Raw genomic sequence first — 21,486 nt, 5'->3', positions numbered from 1 at the left:
TCTTGTCTTTGTGCCCAGGCTGATCTAAGCTTTTAAAGTGTTCCCTAGCTTAATTCAGTATATGAACAAAACCAAAGGAATTCTCCCTCTGCAGTGGTCTAAAATTTATTCACGCAGTTTAACACCCTGAAGGCTTAGACTATTTTGTCATATCTCATAAAACGTCCCCAGACAGTCTGGATATGGCCTTCCAAACCTACATTTGTGGGAAGTTTACGGACCCCAAGAATAACATTTATCTTTGATCCAATTAACAATAACCAAATGCTGATACAATCCTCTCACTGATATTAGACAGATTTTGAGCTGATTAAATGAAAAATTAATTTACTTCAGAAAGTGCAAGCAGCAATTTTGAAACATGAAACTCTTCCTAGCTTGGCCCCTGTGCTCTGGGCTGAGTCATCAACCACTCAGCTCCATCACAGGGCGATGCTCACCATGGAACACAAACACCAAGCACCACAAACTGAGTATTTCTCAAACTTTTGCTTAAAAATTCAGATACCACATTCTTTTACAACCAACCAATCTTGCCACACTTCTCAGTGCAAGGGGACTGGTTACTCTCATGTTTACATGGAAAGAAGCATTGGATGGCAAGACTAAAGCCTCCAACATGAAAGCCACAGCCACATTACTGATTTTTTCGATTCAAATAATTCTAATTATTCGTTTCTCATCTTGGATATTTCCTATGGTCCAAGTGCTGCAGTATCACATCTCACAGCCTTCAATATATGCACCACACTACGAGCTCTCTAAGACAAAGAAGTACTTCCACCTTTTCAAGAGGGGAGACTTTGCCAGAGACAAGCAGTTATTTGCCCAGCAGCTGTCACTGACATTATGCACTGTAACTTCCTCCTAAATCCCACAGTGGCATTTTTAAGACTAAAGGCCCTTTTTCTCAGTTCTTGGTCCACAACACCCTCCATTCCCTGCCATGGCTTTACAGCAAGCTCTCCACAACTCTGTTCTCTCAAACCCAGAGCATGGATCTTACTGTAGCCCCAGTTTTGTCCATAAGCAGGTTTGAACCTTCATATCAAACCTGTGAAGGTTCCTACCAAAAATATGCTAAGGATCTAAGCCCTAATGCCTGAATATTGAAAGAGAACTTCAGACACTGTAACAGAATTAAATCCTCAGAACATACAGACCCAGGGCTGACCTGCATGTGACTCAACAAGGAGAAAAGGAAAAGCCAGAAAACTCTAGGAAGAAGAAAAAAAAAGGTTCTTAAAGAACAATGATTCTGGTTGTTTATTTTTGTAACAACCAGGGAAAAAAAAGTTATGTACATGTCCAAATGTTTCTAAGAAAAACAGTAGAAATTCCTTGTTCCACAGAGTCATATGAATAGGGAATGAAATCCCACTGAAAAATGAGCATAGAAAAAATAACTTATTTCTTCCTGAGTGTGAGGAATGGAGAAGTCTTGAGTCCTTACAAGAACAAACTTGCCTTTCTTTTGCTATATGCAGAGAAAACCCAAGGTAGAAATGACTACTTTGAAGCATAAAGATTTTGTGACCTGTTTGACTCCCATAGGTGGATTTCTTGCTAAAGAAAATATATAGATTTACAGTAAAAACTTATGACCTGCTAGCACATGGATCACTTAGCACTTTTTCAAGATTTAAGTTTTATACATTTGAGGGGAAACGGTTTCTGTAATAAACATTCCTGTGTTCTGAAAACTGTAATACACCAATTTTTTTCTACCATCTCTACAATAGGCAGAGCACTCTGAGAAACGGTTCTGCCTGGAGACACCAACCTGAGTTCAGTTCAGAAGAAAGCAGAGTAGAACCCACTATACATAGGGCTCCATTAGCCAGCCAGTCTAACAATGTTGGCTGCCTTCCAGACAAGCACTCTCACTCTCTCAGACCCATAGGGAGCACTGCAATTGCAAGCAAGCAGGGAGGAAAGGGAGGGGCAGAAAACGGGAATAATACGGAGGAGAAAGAGCAAGGATTTTAGGCAGTACAGCAGTACTTCATTTTTAATGGAAACCAAGCTGCTTGCTTTCATTTGCGCATTAATATTTCCCCCTCCTTCCCTCTGATTTTAACTCAGATAGCTGCAAAGTCCAGCTGCTCTGCTCACAGATTAAACCTCGGTGGTGCCTCATTAAAATGTATGCACCAATCACGTCTGACTGAGGTATACGGACAATAAAAGTTGCTCCCAGCTGGGCTGAAGCACCGTATGCAGAGCTGTGTTCCTTCAGGGCATGCAGCTGGCTAAAGTCACTGGGGCCTCGGGCACCCGATAGAGTGAGCTGCTTAAGAGGGAAAACACCAGTAAGCAACTGTCTCACTTCATTTCCACCTCCTTGTTCTTCCCCCTTTGGCAGTTTCATTGGGAGGGCTGGCACTTCAAAGGATTCATCTTCTCTTACACTTTCTGCGACTGACAGGAGTGGACTGGTGGCTGTGGCAGAGATCAGAGGTAAGAAGATCCTCTGCTTCTCAGAGGTAGAAACCCGGGGAAAGTTTCTTCAGTGAAACCCAGGTTCTGCAGACCAGCAGATAATCTTGCTCCATAAAGATATCCAGGGCTCAGAAATTGAAACAACTACAGATGTGACCAGCAAGGAGGAATCTGCCAAAGGTCTGGGTGACAGGTTGTGAAAGATGAGGGAACCAACCACTGCCTGTCAACCATAGGGAAAACATTTATATGAGACCTACCTGCGATGAAAAACAAGAGTAAAACCTTTCAGAAGAAAGTAAAAGCATAGTAGACAACTGAACCTAGAGGAGGAGGCTGACAATTTCAAAACTGGAGCTGATACTGTCCTAGAAACAAGTCTGCCAAAGAGAAACTGTGTGTTACAACAGCTTTGTGTGTCTGTAGTAGAAGGAAACTGAGGCAGAGAATAAAACCAAGCAAAAGAAAGACTGCTCAGAGGCAGTTCCCTTGCTACAGCTTTTTCTGTGCTGTGTCTCATCTCCCTGCCTCTCTCTTCTCCTCTGTAACCTTTTAGCATTAACTTAAGCAATATTTTACCCACTTGGATATAAACATATTTAAACATCATTTACTTAAAATATCATTTGGGGTGACTGGGCAGAGAATACACAGTCATTTCACTTGCTTCTGTATGAAAGTCAAAACACTATAAACTCCTGCCCAGTTTATATTCTCATTTCCTCTCTGTCCACTCTGATGTGTTTCATCCCACTGCTGAGGCCACCTGGGGGTATCTGAATTAACTATAGCTAAAGCTGAATAACTTCTGCACTGGGAGGTCAATCCCAGTGGAAATGTCTTGCCTGTCCAGCTCACTCCTAAATCAGGAGGTCGGCCAAGACCAGAGAGCTGTAGCACTGCAGCATCAGCAGTAGTTTCACACTAAGCCAAAACTGTAGCGTTCAGTAAATGTCACTCACTCACTGAATTGTTTCCAGACAGCATTGAGGGATTTGACCATTTCCACACCATGTTGAATAACACTGCCCAAACTATTCAACAAACACCAGCAACACTTAATATATATTTCTGGCATTCTCCCAGCTGGATTCAGGTCACAAAAAAGGGCCAATCCTTCTGAACTCTGGCTCAGAGGTTTACTGTAACATGTAAGTTTAATACCTAATAACCTTCTAATATTAGTACTAGTCAACAAGTTTATCCAGTTTGTCAAAATTACCCAGTATTCAGTGAATAAAATTATGGCAGCTTATAGAAATAAACTACACTCTTAAAGAATTGAGCTGTGTTATATGAATATTAATGAGATAATTGTTTTAAAAGTATCCTTAAGATAAATGCAGGCAAATATCATTCTATTTGTGCTTACCCTCTTCTCTCAGCCTGGGCTCTTTCTAACAGTCTATACTAGTTTATCCTCCATATGCAGCTTCTGACCTTGCATTGCTCCTTTTACCCATTAAAAGCTCCACTATTTTAATAGTGCTCTGAGCACCTAGGCTGAAATATAGCTGCAAGTCAGTTCAACTTGGTGCTAAACCAGTTTCTGTGCTCTATAAAGAGAAATGAATGGCTGTCAAGAGATCCTACCTTCTTTTTATCTTTTGTGTGAAGTCATATTTTAGTCCCCTTCCAGCTTAATAAATTACTAATTACAGCTAAGAAATATAAACATTTTCTTACAAGCTTAGGTTCTTCCCTAACTAGTTTGAAAAAAAAAGCCCCAAACAAACAAACAAAAAAACCCCACAAAAACCAAAACCAAAAAACCCACAAAAAACCAAATAAACCAGAAAACTCTTAAGAGAGTGCAATCTCAGTTCTGTACTCTGGAAGAAAAATTCAGCATGGAAATATTTTCCCAACTCCTCCACACCACCAAACAGTGTGTGAGCTATGGTGAGGTTTTTGAGGGCCATGAGGAGAAGGGGTCAATGGACCAGACTGCAGGTGCATGTGAAGATCAACTAATGCACTTATGTGAAGAACTGAACAAGTCAGCAACCCTGGGGGTGTGGATCTATAAAAGAGCTTACTAGAGACTTGTAAACAGTCTCTCCTAAACTTCATCACCAATTTTTCATTTACAAAAGATCAGATGCTTCACACAAGCTGGCAATTGCACACAGAAACATATGTTCCCCCAGACAGCACATTATCATTTTTATTTCTCTTCCATGCAAGCTCTCCCCAAATGCCCATTCAGTTCTATTTTCTACTTACAATGAAATGAGAGATTTCAAGCCTTTGAATGCATCAGGCGCAATGTCAGTTATTTGGTTCTTGCTGATGTCTCTGCAAAGAGAAGGGAGGATTAAAAAAATAATTGTAAACAGGTATTTGACGAAAAGATTCTAGTTGTAGTTTATTGGAAGAACACACTTGATATAAAAACAGAAGTAAAAGATCATATTAGCTCAGAGAAATGATGCACAGATAGGCAAATTCCAGGAAGGATCAGGAAACATCAGCGAGTATGACAAGCCACCAGCCTCAATAACCAGAGCTCTCCTGTTAATGAGGTCTTTCATTTTATGGACATTAAAACTAAGGTTTTTATGAAGAGTTTTGGAGCACAACAGTGATGTTGATAAAACCATCTTAAGAGCTATTAGTACTGGAGACCGCGCTGTGACTCTGTGGGGTGGCCCTCAAGCAGGAGAAGCAGTCCGTGACAAAGCATAAAGGTTGTTTGAATGTTTAAATGCAGGCATGGGAGGTCAACTTTATAAAAATACAGAGGATCACACAGACTGCCCAGCCCCTGATTCCAAAGCAGGTCCCAGTGCCACTGAGGAGCTCAGCACAAGACCAGTGGTGTCTGGGTTTTAAGGCAGAATTCCACCACGACCTTGTCTGGTGAAGCAGCTGAGAGAAGAGGGTTGACAGAGCACTGGCAGGTCTGCCCAGAGTTTTCAGACATTGGGGAAAGCCTCTGAGCACCTGAATGGAAATGGTGGAGCTCTGAAGGCCAGCAGCACTGTGGGAACACCCAGTGGGTGTGCTGCAGACCCTGTCAGGGAGCCCAGCAAGATTCCACCCTTTCAGCTGCGGTGCGAGTGGAATTCAGCACAGCCTGCTGTCATCTGCGAGGGAAGCGTGTTCCTGGTTAGGAAAATACCCTTCAGTTCTAATCATAACCAACAAAGATGAATACAGACTATGCCACAGCATCTTTATAGATGGAGCCCAATTTACTCCACGTGGCACCCAGATGCTCAGAGCCTTATCGTGACTGTCACTGCCACCCAAACTTTCTGTCAATCAGTTCAACCAAGTGCTTAGCTGAGAGACAACTTTCAGCCACCCTCGCTGCATTCCCTGACAGTTGGTATCAGCTTGTATCACTAGCATTACATCTCTTCACTGATAGCTGAAACTGCAGTAATACAGTATTTCAAGTACATCTTCACTGATATTTCCACTGGGGCACATGCTAAGTAGGCTCTAAATAAACATCACTTGAACGAGAACTTAATAATCAGAAAGTAAGAAGGTTTGCCATTCTATACATGTTTTGAGCCACAAATTATGTTGGTTAAAATTTTAAGGCAGTCCTCTCTTTTCAAATCTAGCCACATAAAGTGGGATTTTTGATTTTTTTTGGCTCCCTTATAAGACTTGATTATTTTATAAGGCTCATCAAACCAATTTGCTCTGCAATCTACTGTTGTTTTCTGTTACAACATCCTGCCTGCCAGAACAGCATTCATGGAAGGTTTCTGGTTCTTCAGCTCGACTTACACCAGCCAAATTTGCCACAGTGAAAGCACGAATATTTACTTTTATACAGGCTTTTGTGCAACTTGTTTAGGCTGACTTCTGCTTTTTATCTAGCAAGGAGAAATCTGATGTGGATCAGTTCTATCTATTTATCAAGCAATGCACTAAAATCTATTAAAACCACATGAAAAGACGGGTTTGCTGAACAGTGACAAGCATCTGAAAGGGGCATCTGATTTTTGAAACAAGGATTTCAGCACTGTTTTATTGATTTGCTGCATTTCCACATCTCCATCCTTCCTCTCTCCCCATGTCCGGACACTAATGAGTGTATAACTAATGGTGCCTGAACGTGCAGAAATGCCATGCTGGGTGATGACACTCACTCACTTCATGCAGATGCACTACAATCAGCATTAGAAGATAATTAGACACATTATTTCCTTTCCATTAGAGCCCAAGTTCCTCTGCTGTTGGATAAGGAGGCTCCATCTGACTTGACTGAGGGAAAGGGATTCAATTATGTCCTTGTATTTCTCTTCCCTTCGTTTGGCCTGCTTGGGTAAGATTGTCCTACTCTGTGCTTGATTTACACCAAGACAAAGAGACACAGGTTTTTGTAAAAGACAATTCAGATGACATAAGGCTCATTTTCATAGTTTAGGGTATCTCTGAATCCCTCAGGGGAAGTGTGGCTCTTCAACTGGAAATGTAATAAAATTACCAGGATTCCACTCAGGCAGGGAATACATGAGTCACCTCATACTTGTCTCCCTGCACCTCTGGCAGCACAGTAGAAATCTTTCCAAAGGTTATTGAACAGACCTTGGAGGGCGGCTGCGCTCAGTTACCAGTTAGGGACATAAACTGGGTTTGACTTTGCACCAGGGGAGCAAGGATACCCTGCAAGCCACTGTGCAAAATACAGCTGTAGGGCTTAAATGTCTTTACTGTAAAAGGTTTTGAAACAAAACAGATTTATTTTTAGATGCAGCCATATGCAAAATTATTAATAGCATTGGATGAATGTGCTCTTTGTTGACTAACATTATTAGAAACAGATTACTTGATTATCTCTAACATGTAAAATGGACTGTTCTCATTTGACAAGAGTACTCAGCAAACTCCATGTCATATATGGTTTAGTTTTTAGAAGCTGCTTAACAAAGTAGCAACTCCACAGAGCTACTGGGAAGCCTGTGAAATCTCAATGTGTTTTCTACTAATACATGGTAAAATTAATCTGACAACATGGAATGTCACTACAAGCATCAGAGAGGTACAACATCTTTCAAAGCGGTTCTATGTACTTGGCTCTTAGTCTTGCTCTACAAACTTGCTACAACTTGTTAGTTAAAAGTTACAGAACTATGGTACAAGCACAACTGCTCTGTGAATTAATTCAAAATGGCTTGTCTGGGCTTGGATACTTCATGCAATCATGACAACTTCTACCCCGGACATGGGATGTGTCTCCTTCAAGCTCCTGAAATCTCCTCTAAAGCCCTTGAATAACTGAGCACAGAGCTGGGGTTATACCCACCCCAAAATCAGGGAAACCATCAACCCAGATTATACAATTCAAGTGCATATTTGAATCCTTCAAGTGTCAAATCTTCCTTCTCAGAAGAGACATTAATTGTGTGAGGAGATGCGGGCAATTATGATTAAGGCCAAGGCACAAAATATTCCAGCTCCTTAGGTAAAATTGGATTACCAAAGTAGCTCTCCCATCCTAGAAGTTGTTGAAGAGACATTCTAAAGGGTAAGCTTCAGCTACATGCAAGTATAACACTTGAATTAACATCCATCCTCTGCTATCATCTTGACCTATTAAAATCAAGTCCTATCAAGATTATCTTGGACAACTGGCTCTTACTTAAAAATTAATCTCAGTTATTCAATTAGCTAAGAAACAAAAATTGTCTAATCTTGCAGGAAATACTCAGTAAACAATCAAAATCCAGAGTGCTGCAAGTGAGAAGGCTATTACCCATAACATTCTTGTATATTTATTCATCAGGAGAAAAATACAATTTACAGTGGTATGCTAATATTCCTCTGAAGTAGATAAAAATATTATAATAGTTAATAGTAATAATAACAACAATTATATTAATGTTCTTCATTTGTGCCCTGAGCAGAGTATCAATTAACTAAATTGATAATCTTCATGCTATGGCACTGCTCACTGAAATCAAAGTGACAGAAAGGAAGAAAGGCTCAGTGATATCAAACATGTCCTTCCTCTAAAGGAAATAAATGGATGATTCTTTTGTTTTAAGAGATAGTCTTTTGTCTAAAGTATATTTTTGTGTTGACAGTACTGGAAATCTCGCACACTGAAAAGATAATGTCAATAATCTCTTGAAATATTGAAACAAATGTCCTCAATTAAACTATGTGTAACCGAAGGGTTGCTCAATTTAAAACCTCACCATCCAGCAGGAACATAACTTTAACAAGGAGACAGGTCAATAACCAAATGGCAAAACATCATGTATGGGACATTCTGCAGCCCAACTACCTCTCCCAAGTTCTTCCACAAAATGCTCTTCCATTAACTAAGCTTTGACACAGATCATCTGGCACAATAACTTATTATTTAATTATGAGTTCAGATCTCAATGAGTATGCCAATTATTCTCCAGAAAGCTGTTAACACAACTTGCTAATGGAATTCTGCTGTGAAATTCTAACATTAATCATTTCACATAGTAAGTGCTGCATTGGACTGAGCAGCTAGTAACATGAAAGAACATTTTTCTGGTCAACTCCCTTAAAAGGGAGTTCACCAATCAACTCCCTAGAGTTCACCAATCAAGACAAATGAAAGGACAGTAAAACACTGCCAAAACCTAAAGTTAGTCACACCTTAGAAAGAACTATGTAGTGATTTTAATAATGAAAAAATTACAAGTTAGGTCACTGGTAAGGGATCCATCATTTTTCACTGAAATTACCATCTCACTATCCAGTACAGGACTTCTTTAAAAATACATACAGCTATATTGAAAGTGAGACAGAAGAATGGAGACCCTCTAAGATTGATGATTGTACCTCTTAAATATTAAGATCCATATTTACAGCTCTTCAGCTCTAGGAACTTGGTGAGTTTGGACTGGAAAATGCAGTCATTTTACCCTTACATCAATGGTAGGGCAGGAGCTCATTTCAGTTTCCAAAAGCATTAGCTATCTGCTCATCCAGTGTCTTCTGTGAAATGAGCTCACACTGTCTTAATCCCAGTATGGTTCACATCAGAAAAGAACTGCAGAAGCACCTTTTCAGCAGTGTTAGCACTGAGCTACAAAGCCAGGATGAAGTAACTCCTGGAAGTTACTGGTCCAGTGGTACCATAAACCTCTTGATATTGTGATGAACCAGGAGTAACTTGTTTTACCATTATTTGTGTCATGGTGCTACTGTCACATCATCTCTTATATATCACTTAAAAATGAAAAGAAAACCCAGCTGGGGGAATGCCTGGGTTATCTGCAGGACAGAGCTGCTATACATCAGGGTTTTTTGGTTTTTTTTTAATCCAAAAAGAAAACACAAGAGCTAATACAAAAATAATTGTCTGGGTATCAACTGGTGATTAAGTAACAGGGAAAACAAGCTCCCCAGCAAATTTCTTTGTTTTCTTGTAAACAGTCAAAACATTTCAACATCAGGCCACTGAAGGCACTACAAAAAAATCCTCACTCCTGCCCTAAGTGGGGTCAACTTCACTGAACTGCTGCAAACAGACACCAGAACAAAAGAGAGGAAAAAAACCAGGACTTAAAATCTTTTCTGAGGAAGCAGATTTGAAGTTTGAACAGACTAACAACTAATTAGATCACATCGTTTATAATAGGAAGTGAAATTAAGCATTATTAAGGATTTCATGCACTGTTAGGCATCCTGAACCGAATTCCATTGTTGCTTACACTTTGAAGAGATTATTTGTGCAATCCCCAGTGATTTCAACACAGAATTGCCAATATGTTTCTAAAATAAAGATACTGAACTTGAAGCTGGAAGTTTCATGATTGCCCTTGCATGTTGGTCTTATTAAAACTTACATTCTCTTAAGCTTCTTGTACTGGGTGAAAGCTCCAGGGGGAATGATTTTGATGAGGTTTTGTTCCAAACGTCTGAAAACAAACAAAGCAATATACATGTTAACTACACAGCTACAGGATGGGAATCACATTAAACATGACAGCAAATTTTATATAAATACAAAAACAAATTTATGTTTATGCAAGACGCATTTTTTCTTTTGAAATCCACTAAATGGAGAAAATGCTGAGAAAATAACTTTGAAAATAAAACAATCTCTTTGATTACACTAAATTGGTACAGGAAAAAAGTCTCAGGTTAGAGAAACTGCACCTTTAAGTCTCGTGGAATTAATAAATAACAGTGTGCATATTTTAAAGTTAAGGTAGAAAATAAAAAATGCAGATGCTTTCCTTGACTAGGTGTTGTAAACAGAACGTAGCCACTTGAACTAAAAGCTAGGCTATGTTGTGACAGCTTAATAAGCAGATTAATAATACTATCAGAACAATTCAAGGAGCAAGAGTCTGTGGGAACATGCTAAAAAACAAAGTGAATTCACTGCAAGATGAATCCAGATTTTTAAGAGGAAAGGGGGAGAAACTTTATGTTAAAGCAGTACAAAAAAGTACAGTATCTTCCTACTTAACTACCAAATGCTGAAGGATTTCTAAAATATGGTCTGGACTACAAGAAAATGCTGCTGTTTTTATTTCTAAGATTTGGTTTGAAAGAGGTATTCTTTATGAAGTATCATAAATGCACGTCTCACTAACATAAAATGTAAGCAGCTTTAAGATACCACATACAGTAACCACTAAGATTAATTTCTCTTCCTTCCCAGAAGTACTTTCAATTGTCAGCAAGTTCCCCAAATTCCTGCTAAAAGGAATAACTTCTCCTCAGATGAACTCTAAGTGTTCATCTCAATTAGAAATGTAAAAGCAGATTCTCATAAAATAAATTCCAATGACCATGACAGCTAAAATTCTACAGAGTTGGAACAGAGACTAAAATGTGATTTTTCCTTGCTCTTACTTATTATTCAAATGCTGTGTATTTTTTCCCCAAAGTGCCATAAAAAAGAAGGAGTTTAAATAGTAAAAAATCTGCGGTTGGAAATGGAATTGAAATACAAAACATACTGCAATGATGGAATGAAGCACTCTAGTCATTTGGAGCTGCTGCAGCATTGCAGAGGGGAGAAAAAATTTTAGAACCAGGAATGGAGATAAAATGAAATGGGAGAAGGGAGAAATAAATCAAGGTTTGGGAATAATGCAGAGAAAATGTGTAAGGCCCATCAGCTCTCTATTGCACAGGGTATCCTTCTGGTGATCCATAGACAAGAGAAAAAATCCCCTTGAAAATAAGATGGTTGGCCAGCACAGTTATACTCTAAGAAGCTATTTAAGTCTCAAATATTGTGATATTTGCACAGTCAACTTGTACAGCCAACGTGCATGCCCTCTTTTATTTCTGTAGCAGTCTATCTTAAAGGTTGTGATCAGAGTTAATTCTACTCCTTGTTTTGTGATTTGAATTAGTGTCTGAGATTTCCCTTCCAGTTGGTCTAAATATAACACGCTTCATTTCTGGCAAGTCCACAGTGAAATGCAAATTGCTGCAAGCTCCAGCACACCACTATTGTTGGGTGTTTGTCACCAGAATTAGCAGTACACATACTCTTCCCATAAAGGCTTTTTGTCAGCCTGCCAGTTGGGTGTTTCACTCCTCCCAAGTATTTCTGTGCAGACACTTCGAGGAACAAAAGAGGGCCCTGACTGCCCAATTCCCTGGCCCTGGGGATGGAAACTGGGGGACCACACGTCCTTCACACAGGCACAGCAGTCCTTGCAGGGAAACTCAAATAAAAAGATGGGAGGCAGGAGGGGAACACGTCCTTTTTTATAATGACTTAAAATTCCAAGGAAATTTTAGTGATTTAAGGGTGGAAATACACACAGAATTTTCCACTTGTAGGGTGAAAAAAATATAAAATTGGAATAGCCACATGTCCCAAGTAATAAAAAAAAAACCAACAAACAACAAGAAATTTCCAGAAAAGGTGGAGAGGAAGACAGAAACAGGAGTTCTTAGAGAGAGCTGCCCTCTGAAGCTACTGCTGAACTCTTCACCCATTCCTACAGGATTTAGAGCAGATGGCCTGTACAGAAATAGAGGGACAAGGCTGGTGTCATCTGCTGCTGTAGTTTCAACTCAGACCTTACATTTTTGAAGCTCTTTGTAAATGAAGCACTCAAGACTGCACAGCAGCCATCCTGCTCAGTGCACTACATCTTGCAGATGCTACCAGGGAAGCACAGGCAGCACCACGGGCTCTCATCAGGGTGTGTTTGCTGGTGGGCTCCAACTCGGGCACAAAACAGAGCCAATCCTGGAGCATTAAATAAGTGCTTGTGCTGCATTAACTACGCTGCATTAAATAAGCACGTGTTTTAATTATAGATTGGCAGGCATAGCCTGAAAAACACAATGCACTTACACAACTAAAATAGCAGAAAACACATTGTTTGGATTAATAGTTTGTGCTTTCACCTCATCTGAGCTCGTAAATGACATGTCAAGGACAGCAGAGGATTAAAAATCTCAAGAAACACCAGGTTCTGCCAGAAGGGGTGTTGGCAATTTCAGGGTGATGAAGGCTTAATTATAAAACAGTGTTTTTCATGATATAATGGGAAACTGCTGTTAGAGGTGCCATCTTTGAAATAAAGTGAAAAACACAGTCCTTACCTCATGTTGGCATTTTTTCCTCCAAAAAATGAACAGCTAATCTAAATTTTACCGTCACATTTTATTTCAGAGAAAATTACCTGGTTTACTTAGAACATGACCTTTGGAAAACTGTGCTTTTCATGGTCCATCCCTGCATACTATGGAGTGCTGTCATACACTATAAAACCATCTGTGCTAGTGCAAAGCAGCATCAGGGAGTTCATTTTGGGGCGGTATTATCAGAATATACCATAAAATAATTTTACAACACATTTGAGAAACGTGTACAAGACACACAGCCCTTAAAGGCTAAATTTTCATAATTTAAACTACTACCCCCCGCATTTAAGATTTCTTACAACTCAAGAAAATTTCCCTCAATTCTCCTCTGGTATTTCATACTCAGATCTGCTCACAAGACTCGACAAGTAGAATTCACGACACTGATACAATAAATTGGCCCTGTTCAAACTCCCAGCAGCTTTTGTTCCTCCGTTCAGTTCCCAGTTTCCCTGTGCCATGTCTCCTGCTGCCAGCTGAGTGCTGAGATGAATTGAAGCGTGTCTCCCCCCTTCTGACACCCAGCAACGCTCTGTCTGCCTCTCCAAGCTTTATTTTAGTGTCTTTGACAACAACATCAAAGGACAAGAACAATTTCCTTTCTATTCTCTAATATATCATCAAGAGATTGGAAAGTATGAGGGCCCAACGGATTCAGATACATTTTTCTTGTAACAACATGATGTTAGACAGGGTAAAGTTCTCCCTCTTCCCACTCTCTTTAAATGACTTTGCAGCAATGACAGGAAAAAGTAAACATATCAAAGAAAAAAAATCCAAAACAAACAGGGGGAAACCATGCAGTTAAAGATGAAAAACTATCCCAGAGTAAAGAATAAGCACTCAAATTCCCATGCTAATCCATCTCAGAGTTCACTGAGGTGCAAATCTTTTCATCACCTCCTCACGTGGTGCCTGTAACTGCTCAGCCCAGGATGGCGAAAAACAAAGGATAAAAAAACTCTGCTTAACGCGGGCTTAGCAGAGCCAGCTCACACTCAGGAGTGACGAAGCCATTTGTCTTGAAGAGCGATTCCCCCTGCAGAGTGGGGGAGACAGAGGTATTAATTTGGGCCTTAACTATCTCCCTTTCATTGAGGGAAAGAAAGAATTTGTTATTTGGGTCTCTAATGGAGCGGTTTGCCAGCAATTTTCCCATTTCAAACACCGTCTCAGCTGCTAATGTGTAATGTTTTGTCAAGCTTACCTACCCATAACATAGACAAATCACTACCTTGGAGAAAAAGAGAGAGGGAGTGAAGCATCAGTACTGATAATTCTCAGCTGTCAGATGAATAGCGCCTACAAATGAGACAGCCACGCTCTATTAACGGTGCCACCGAGCTCCTGCCTGAGATGTGTCACAAACGTCCCCCTGCATTGGGCAGCCACAGACTTCCCTGCTGGGAGACAGAAAACGAGTGGATGAGCCAGACTGCTCCCAGGATCACTGCTCCCAGGGACTCTCTGGGGCTTGCATTGCTCAGGCACCAAGAACCAAAGCAATCTCTGAGAGAGCCAAAGCGTAAGATCAGGTCAGTGTGCAGCAGGAACCTGTAGCACGCTCCTGCCTGGCAGGACTCACACAACCTGCATGGAGGTTGTTGGGAAGGGCAAAACTCTCCCTTTCCTCTTATTTTCCCCTGCCCTATAAGCAGGGATTTGCAGGGACTGTTTGGGGGAAACGAGGAGCGTGTGCATCCACCACAGTGACAGAGCCCAGGGCTGGGGAGAAACGTTTGTATTAGGAAGGAGGAAATTTCTAGAGCACTTATCAGACCCGAGAGACTTTCCTCTTTGTCAAGGACTGAAAACAACTGGATTAAAAAAACCTTCTTGGACCATTATTTCATCTTTATCTCATATTTTGTGTTCGTATCTTATATTTTTGACTCTGATGAAGGAAAGCCCCCAGATGTATTTTCAGTATTTAAGATGAATAAGTCACACTTAAAATCTGATCTTCTTACTACAAATATGAGCTAGATCTGGTCCCTGATGCCTTCCTTGCCTCTTCCTTTGAAATACAAGCTTTATTCCTACCATGCACACAGGTTTGGGCAGCTGCACTGAACTATTTACCCAAAGACAGCCCTGGATCAGAGACACTCTTGCTGGGAAAGAAGGAAGGAATCCTGCCCTGCAGTTACAGTCAGAACCTGTGGCTCATTCAGCAGCAAAACATGCAGAAGCCACAGTTGTCACTCCTTAAAACCCAGAACAGGGCACTGCTCTGCAAGGCAAAAACCCTGCAGTCCTGCTACTTCAGAAAGTGTTTATGGACCTACATCCCAAGGAACAGCCTTTTGTGTCTCTCACCCCTCAGTTCTAAGGTACAAAATGAAGAGCTTTAGGATGGCAGGGCATTCAGCATTTTAAATGCCTGTGCTCACTTCTTGTTTCAACAGAGTTAAAGCCTTCAGCCTCTGCCCCAGCCAGAGACTCTACCACCACTATAAAATCTCTAAACACATATGGTCCTCCAAGACTTTTATAGTGCTGCCCTTCATTGCAGCATCTGAATGACTTCCAAACTAAATTAATAATTTGCATTATAGATCCCTGTCATTGAGTCTGCCTTAGGAACTGGAGAGCTGAGAGCCAGTAAACCATCCACCTATATTAATACAAGGTGACAACTAGAGTTTCCCTTCATATTCAGTTTGGTGCTGATTTTCAGAGTCTGGCTGTCGAGCTCCTGCTATAGTTTTAGACAGGGCTCCTTCTTAACAACTCACCTGAGGGCAGATATTAAATAGACAAAATCCTACCAACAATGAACTGACTTGTCAACTAAATCTACCCAGGAAGTCACACAGATAATTCTGCTCACCAGAAGACATCTTTCAGAATGAAACCAGATGTTTTGATATGTTCCCTGCTCATCTGAAAGTAGCGCTCGTGATATTGGATCTTCTAACATACCCCAGTGAATCTAGTTTCAGCTGTCACAACTGTGTAACCGAGCATTTGGTCAGGTATCAGCTGGTAAATGCTGAATTTGTAATGGCAGCTGCATTATGAATCCATCAGCTCTGTTGTAGCACATTAATCTTGCATTAAGTGCAGTGCAGACAAACAGGAAGACACCAGAGAAATCCTTAGACTAGTATTTTGCAAAACACTTTTTGACACCACAGCAATGTATGTCTAACCACATAAACACCAGAATGCAGCATTACACTGCCAAACCTCAAGGTTTCTCCATCTACCACTGTGACACTCCACATTCCCGGTAGGAATTTTTGGCCCTTCTCACAACCTCTCGTTGTTATACCCCCTGCCAGTCTCATTCATGTATTTTCCTTGCTTCATCCCTGGAGTGAGGGTGCAGGGCCTCACCCAGCACCTGCCACTGCAATGCCACCACTGCAGGAACTGCTCTGGGTTGTGCCCAGCTGTAAAACCAGGGATTCCAGTTGAGCTCCCCAGAGCCACCACCAGTGAGGATGGTAAAGGTTTAACAGAAGTTGTTTTGGGGTAGAATACAAAATAATGCCTCCCTGTTCCCATCTCAGCAGACTTTATTGGGTCACTGGACTTGGGATCAGGGGTTACAGGAAGAATTTTACCTGTATACAGGCTGTGAACACAAATCCAGGACACAGAGTCCTCAGGTTGGAGAAATTTGGGAATTTCCAGCTCCCTGCTGCTGAAATGCAGCCCAGTCACACACCTCATTCAACCAGCACACACGAGTTCATGTGTGTGTGTGTTTCCAAGATGTTGTGGTCTAGCAAACAGCAGCAACAGGGATCCCACTCCTGGATTTTTGTGATATCTCATGATTCCAGCTCAGACCTAGAGATTCCAGTTCAGGAGGGCTCCAAAGAGACCATCCCACAGAGATGAGGTTCTGGTGTTCACTTCAACAACAGAGCATCTGCTCTGAGCCTGACTCAACCTTGGACCCTTGCTGAGCACTTCCTGCTGTCATTTTTTTAAAATTGTATTTTTTGGGGGTGTTGTTTTGGTTTGGGTTTTTTTCTTCTTTTTTTTTCTGAAGCTTTAAGTCTTATCTGGGAGAAAGATTGTTTCTACAGGGCATATGGGAAAGCAATCACTCACCTATGGCTACATTTCCTGAATGTAAAGCAGCAGGAATGGTTTTTAACAAGCCACTCAGAATGTTTGAGTTACTGAGAATAAGTTTTTGCTCTGTGAGGTCCCAGAAAGACTAACCTCGTAACACATCCCATTATTATTTAATTAGTGCTTGAGTAGGTCAGTCCCAGCCACCCTCTATTGGCTTCCAATTACTTCAAGAAAATTTCAGCCCAGACCACTCTCCAAATTTGTCTCCAAATGCTATCCCTAGCTCAGGGATTTGAGGATTTCAAGTTGGTTTGCAAGATATTTGTCAAGTTGTAACACAAAAATATGCTTTTAGACTTGCTGGAAATGGAAGAAAGTTAACTGAGAGAAAAGAAAAAAAAGTAATTGTTTAATCTCTAATCTAACTTATTGTTAAGAGCTCCATACATTCTGTAACATCTATTTTTATTACACATTTACAAATACTGACAAAAAAAAGGCAGAACGCCAGAAATTAGTAGAAAAATTAAATAGCTTTCCGGTAGTTGAAGTTCTGCCACCTGTAATATTTTGTCAACAAAACGGATTATGGCATTTGACTATAAACTTTCCTCAAATACTTCCTTCTTTTCCTAATTTTTTAAGCAAAATAAACAGGAGAACACATGTAAGCCAAAAAACAATTAGTGTTTCATCAAGTAAAAAAAATCTGATTAGTATATTTTATGTCAAAGTTAAGATTTTATGCTCCCTATTTCATTTTCTGTGATTGCTTCTCCCCTTCATAATTGGCTTTAAGAATGTATATACTCATTATACACTACAATCTCCTTGTTTTGCTTAGTAACACAGGAGCTTTGCAGTGAAATTTGTATTAGATAAAAGATATGTGCCTTTTTGGTTATACCATTCATTTTTATTAATAATTATTAATTTATGTTCCTGTTGGACTGAAGAGATGCCTCTGGGGAAAAAAGAACACACACACACAAAAGATAAATACCCAAAAATAAACCCAAACCAAAAAACCAAGACAAGCTCAAACCTACAAACCTTGTAAGTTTACTCCTACACAGCTTGGCTGAGTAAATTAACCTGTACATAACCTTTTTTAGAAGAAATCTCACAATTATAAAGAGTAGTGAAGAGGGTAAAAAATGATACAGCCAAAAGGGACATTATCATGTGCATGAAATCTAGATTTATCAAAATAAAAACATCTTGTGCCTATAGATGACATCAGATACACTTAATTTTAGAAATGAAAGTAAAGATGTAAGAAATAAGTCTTGCCTTGGTCTTGCAGCAAAAAACTCCCTGCTGTTACTGCTTGTTTCTAAAACACAGGTTTCTGTTTTCCTTAATCATTCTCAGCACAGAATATACCTTTATTCTTATCATTTTTTGTATATTTGTTTCTCCACTGACTCTCAATCTAAAATATTTTATTTGTTATTTCTTTATTATTTTTGTGTCTTGATCTCACAGAACATTTCCTACATATTTCTTGGCCTGACAAAAGAAACCTCTATTGAATGCAAGGAGTGAGTGACACACTTTGCCTGGTGAGATCCAGAAAATAGCAGTCAAGTTTGACATGTGAAGCTGTCCAGAGCCAATTTACAGCAGTGAATGAAAATCATATTATATGATTCAACTACAGGAGCCAACCTGATTCCCCAGCCAGAGAACTTGCCACCAGAGGCAATTATGGAACATTTACTACAGTGTTCAAAAATACTGTGCTGGCTTCAGCTGCAGTATTTACTGGAAGCCTGGGAAAATTATTATAATTTTCTTTTAGGAGGAAGAAAAGTGTTAAATGCAAAACTGTCATTCCTTTATCCACGAAGCTTACGGTTTCTTGATAAAAGAAAAAAAATCCTGCCTTTAAGAAGCTGAGAACTTCACAGTTAGTTGTTAATAAACATGAAAATGTTGTGGATCAGTTCATTTTATATAAAAAGAAATAATCTTACTATAATAAATAGTTGCCAGTGCTCAACGTTTTTATAATAGCTTTTCTGACTTTATTTTAATTGGTGAAAAATTCACTTTGAATATACCAATAATTTAAATGCCCAGAAATTGTTCATCACCTTCCTCAAATCACAAAAACTTCATAAAGATTCCTGGCTCTCCTGAAATACACACAGGTATTAAAGAACAGAGAAGGCAATTTCTTCCTGAGACAATCTTGGAAACAACAACAGAGCAAACCTGTCTATCTACAAGTCTGTCTGAAACACTGCCCAGCACAGTGGTGCCCTCATGACAGCAATTCTCTATTAAATTTGTCAGGAAAGCATTCATTACAGTTAGAACAAGTAGAACATCACATTTCAAAGTGATTGCCCTGCAGACAATTAGGTTTGTGTTCATTTTGCCAGAACCATTAGGAAACCAACAGTTAAGCACATTAGATCCTTCCTGTGTGCTCAAACTCCAGATTTTTTCCTAAGTGGAGGAGTTACACACCAAAACCATGCACTGCTCACACCCACAAAAACATCAGTCACCAATTCAGCTACCAGGAGTGAGAATGATAAACTAAACCAACGCAGAACAAGTGACTAAAACTGACCTTAAGCCAAACCTAGGTGCTGGGGGGAAGGCTGCCATCCTGGTTTACTCTGCTCAGCTGTCAGATGGAGCTGTGGTTGTTCTCTCACCAGACACGGTGCCTAAGCAGCACTTTTCCTTGAGGGACTGACAGCCTCTTTACTCTGTCTGGAGCAATTACATCAGCACTTAACCAAACAGTCCTCGGGTGTGATTCAGACACATCCTACCCAGCATTACCCCTGCCTTATATAATTATATTTCTCTTAATCTCACCAGACAGAGAGTAAGGTACAGGTTAAGTAAGAGTAATAAAGCAAATTTGATATGAGGAAGCCCAAGTTTGATCTAAGATCACTTTCAAGGTCTAAGGATATACTGTAGATTGTGGAGTTTGATTTGTAAGTCTGCAGACTTACGAATTGAGACTTGGCTTTCCAGAGTAATTAGCGTTGCACAGCACAGTGTGTTCACAGCACAGCTCCCATTGACTCTTGCTGCAGCTGGGAGTCCTCAGCACCAGTGAATGTCTCAGCTGAGTCAGCCACAGCCCGAGGATTACATCACTAGTGACCACCCAGGAAAAGTCTCTGCAAGTCACTTGCCCAGAATCAATTAATAAAACCCCTGGCAAGAAGAGACGACACAGCTCTCTGAACAGCATTCATGAGATTATCTTCCCCACAGTCCCCATTTTACAATTTTCCTGTTTCTGCAACAAGTAAACAGACCCTATATGCACAGGTTCCCTCACTATACATCCATGACACATCCCTAGACAGCAAGGAATCAATCCAGGCTTTTAACAGCAACATGAGAATATGCTTTTGTTAGAGTGAATACCACAACAAATGTATACAAAAGCTCCGAATGAAGACTGCAGCTAAAACCATTAATTTTGTAATTTTCTGATTTTTCTTTTACTCTTTAAAAAATAATATATTTAATTAAAATATAATTTAATATTTAATTAATAACCAAAAGCTGAAACAACTAATTCTACCACAAGGAAACTTAGGTGTAACAAAAGTATGAGACCCAGACCTATGGAGTGCTGTCTAACTGGAATAGCAGCAGTGAAAGCAGGAAATCTCTGTGTAGAGTTTAGCAATTAATCTCTGCCTAGATACACTAGTGCATAGGGACAGACATACAAATTGTTGTTGGGTTTCCCAAGTACATGGTGACAAAGGAGGAAGGCTCTGGAAGATACATGTGCTTTCTGATGGGAAGAGACTCCTCGGCTCCATCTTTACCTGCATCACTCTGTCCTGGCCATAAACCCTGCCCAACCCCAATGTCCCAGCTCTCCTGTCACATCCCCACAGCCCACCCTGTGCCCCAGACTCACTGACAGCACTTTCAGGCCTTATCACCAAATATTTCTCACCTCAGACTCACAGCACTTTGCTCGACCTGTCTTGATTTCCTTTGTTCCCAGTCCTTCTCCTCCATGTGTTTGGTTGTTTTCTGATTTGAGTTCAGCCTTCTTTTCCCAACAGTTTCCATACTAGCCCAGCTAGTTTTTATTCTTTCAAGCATCACAACCACAATCCAGCCTTTAGTATTAGCAATTAAATCAATCCTCCTTTTACTCAATGTTAGGATCCTTCAGATAAGCAGTGCCCAGTGCCAGTGGTCTCTGCTCTGGCACCTTCAGGCATCTAAGCATAAGCACCTTTGAGACCAGCCAGGAGCAGGAGGGCCAGGCTTTGGGGGGCTGTGCCCTGCTTTCACTCAGGAGGGTCTTGCACTAACTATTATAAAGCACAAAGGCAGGAGTGGTAGTAGTCCCTGCACTACTGTTTTAAAGTGTACAAAATTCTCAGACAAAAGCTGTTCAGAATTCATATTCTAAAATACAGCCACGCT

At 40.2% G+C, this 21,486-nt stretch overlaps 1 protein-coding gene across 2 annotated transcripts in view; it reads right to left on the bottom strand.

The window, feature by feature from the left end:
* SLIT3 (slit guidance ligand 3) overlaps nucleotides 1-21,486 on the bottom strand; it is a 479,718-nt gene that overhangs the window by 147,028 nt on the left and 311,204 nt on the right. For both annotated transcript variants that reach the window (XM_027682483.1, XM_027682484.1), the window contains 2 exons: nucleotides 10,239-10,310; nucleotides 4,669-4,740 (listed from right to left, as the gene is read on the bottom strand). In XM_027682483.1, coding sequence (XP_027538284.1) covers nucleotides 4,669-4,740; nucleotides 10,239-10,310 — 144 coding nt within the window. The remainder of the gene's footprint in view (nucleotides 1-4,668; nucleotides 4,741-10,238; nucleotides 10,311-21,486) is intronic.

The sequence above is a fragment of the Neopelma chrysocephalum genome, unplaced genomic scaffold, assembly GCF_003984885.1.
Source record: "Neopelma chrysocephalum unplaced genomic scaffold, ASM398488v2 Primary Assembly neopelma1_63, whole genome shotgun sequence".
NCBI classification, from domain to species: Eukaryota; Metazoa; Chordata; class Aves; order Passeriformes; family Pipridae; genus Neopelma; species Neopelma chrysocephalum.
Note: the sequence above shows the minus strand (reverse complement) of the source record. Positions and strands in the feature narration are given on the sequence as shown.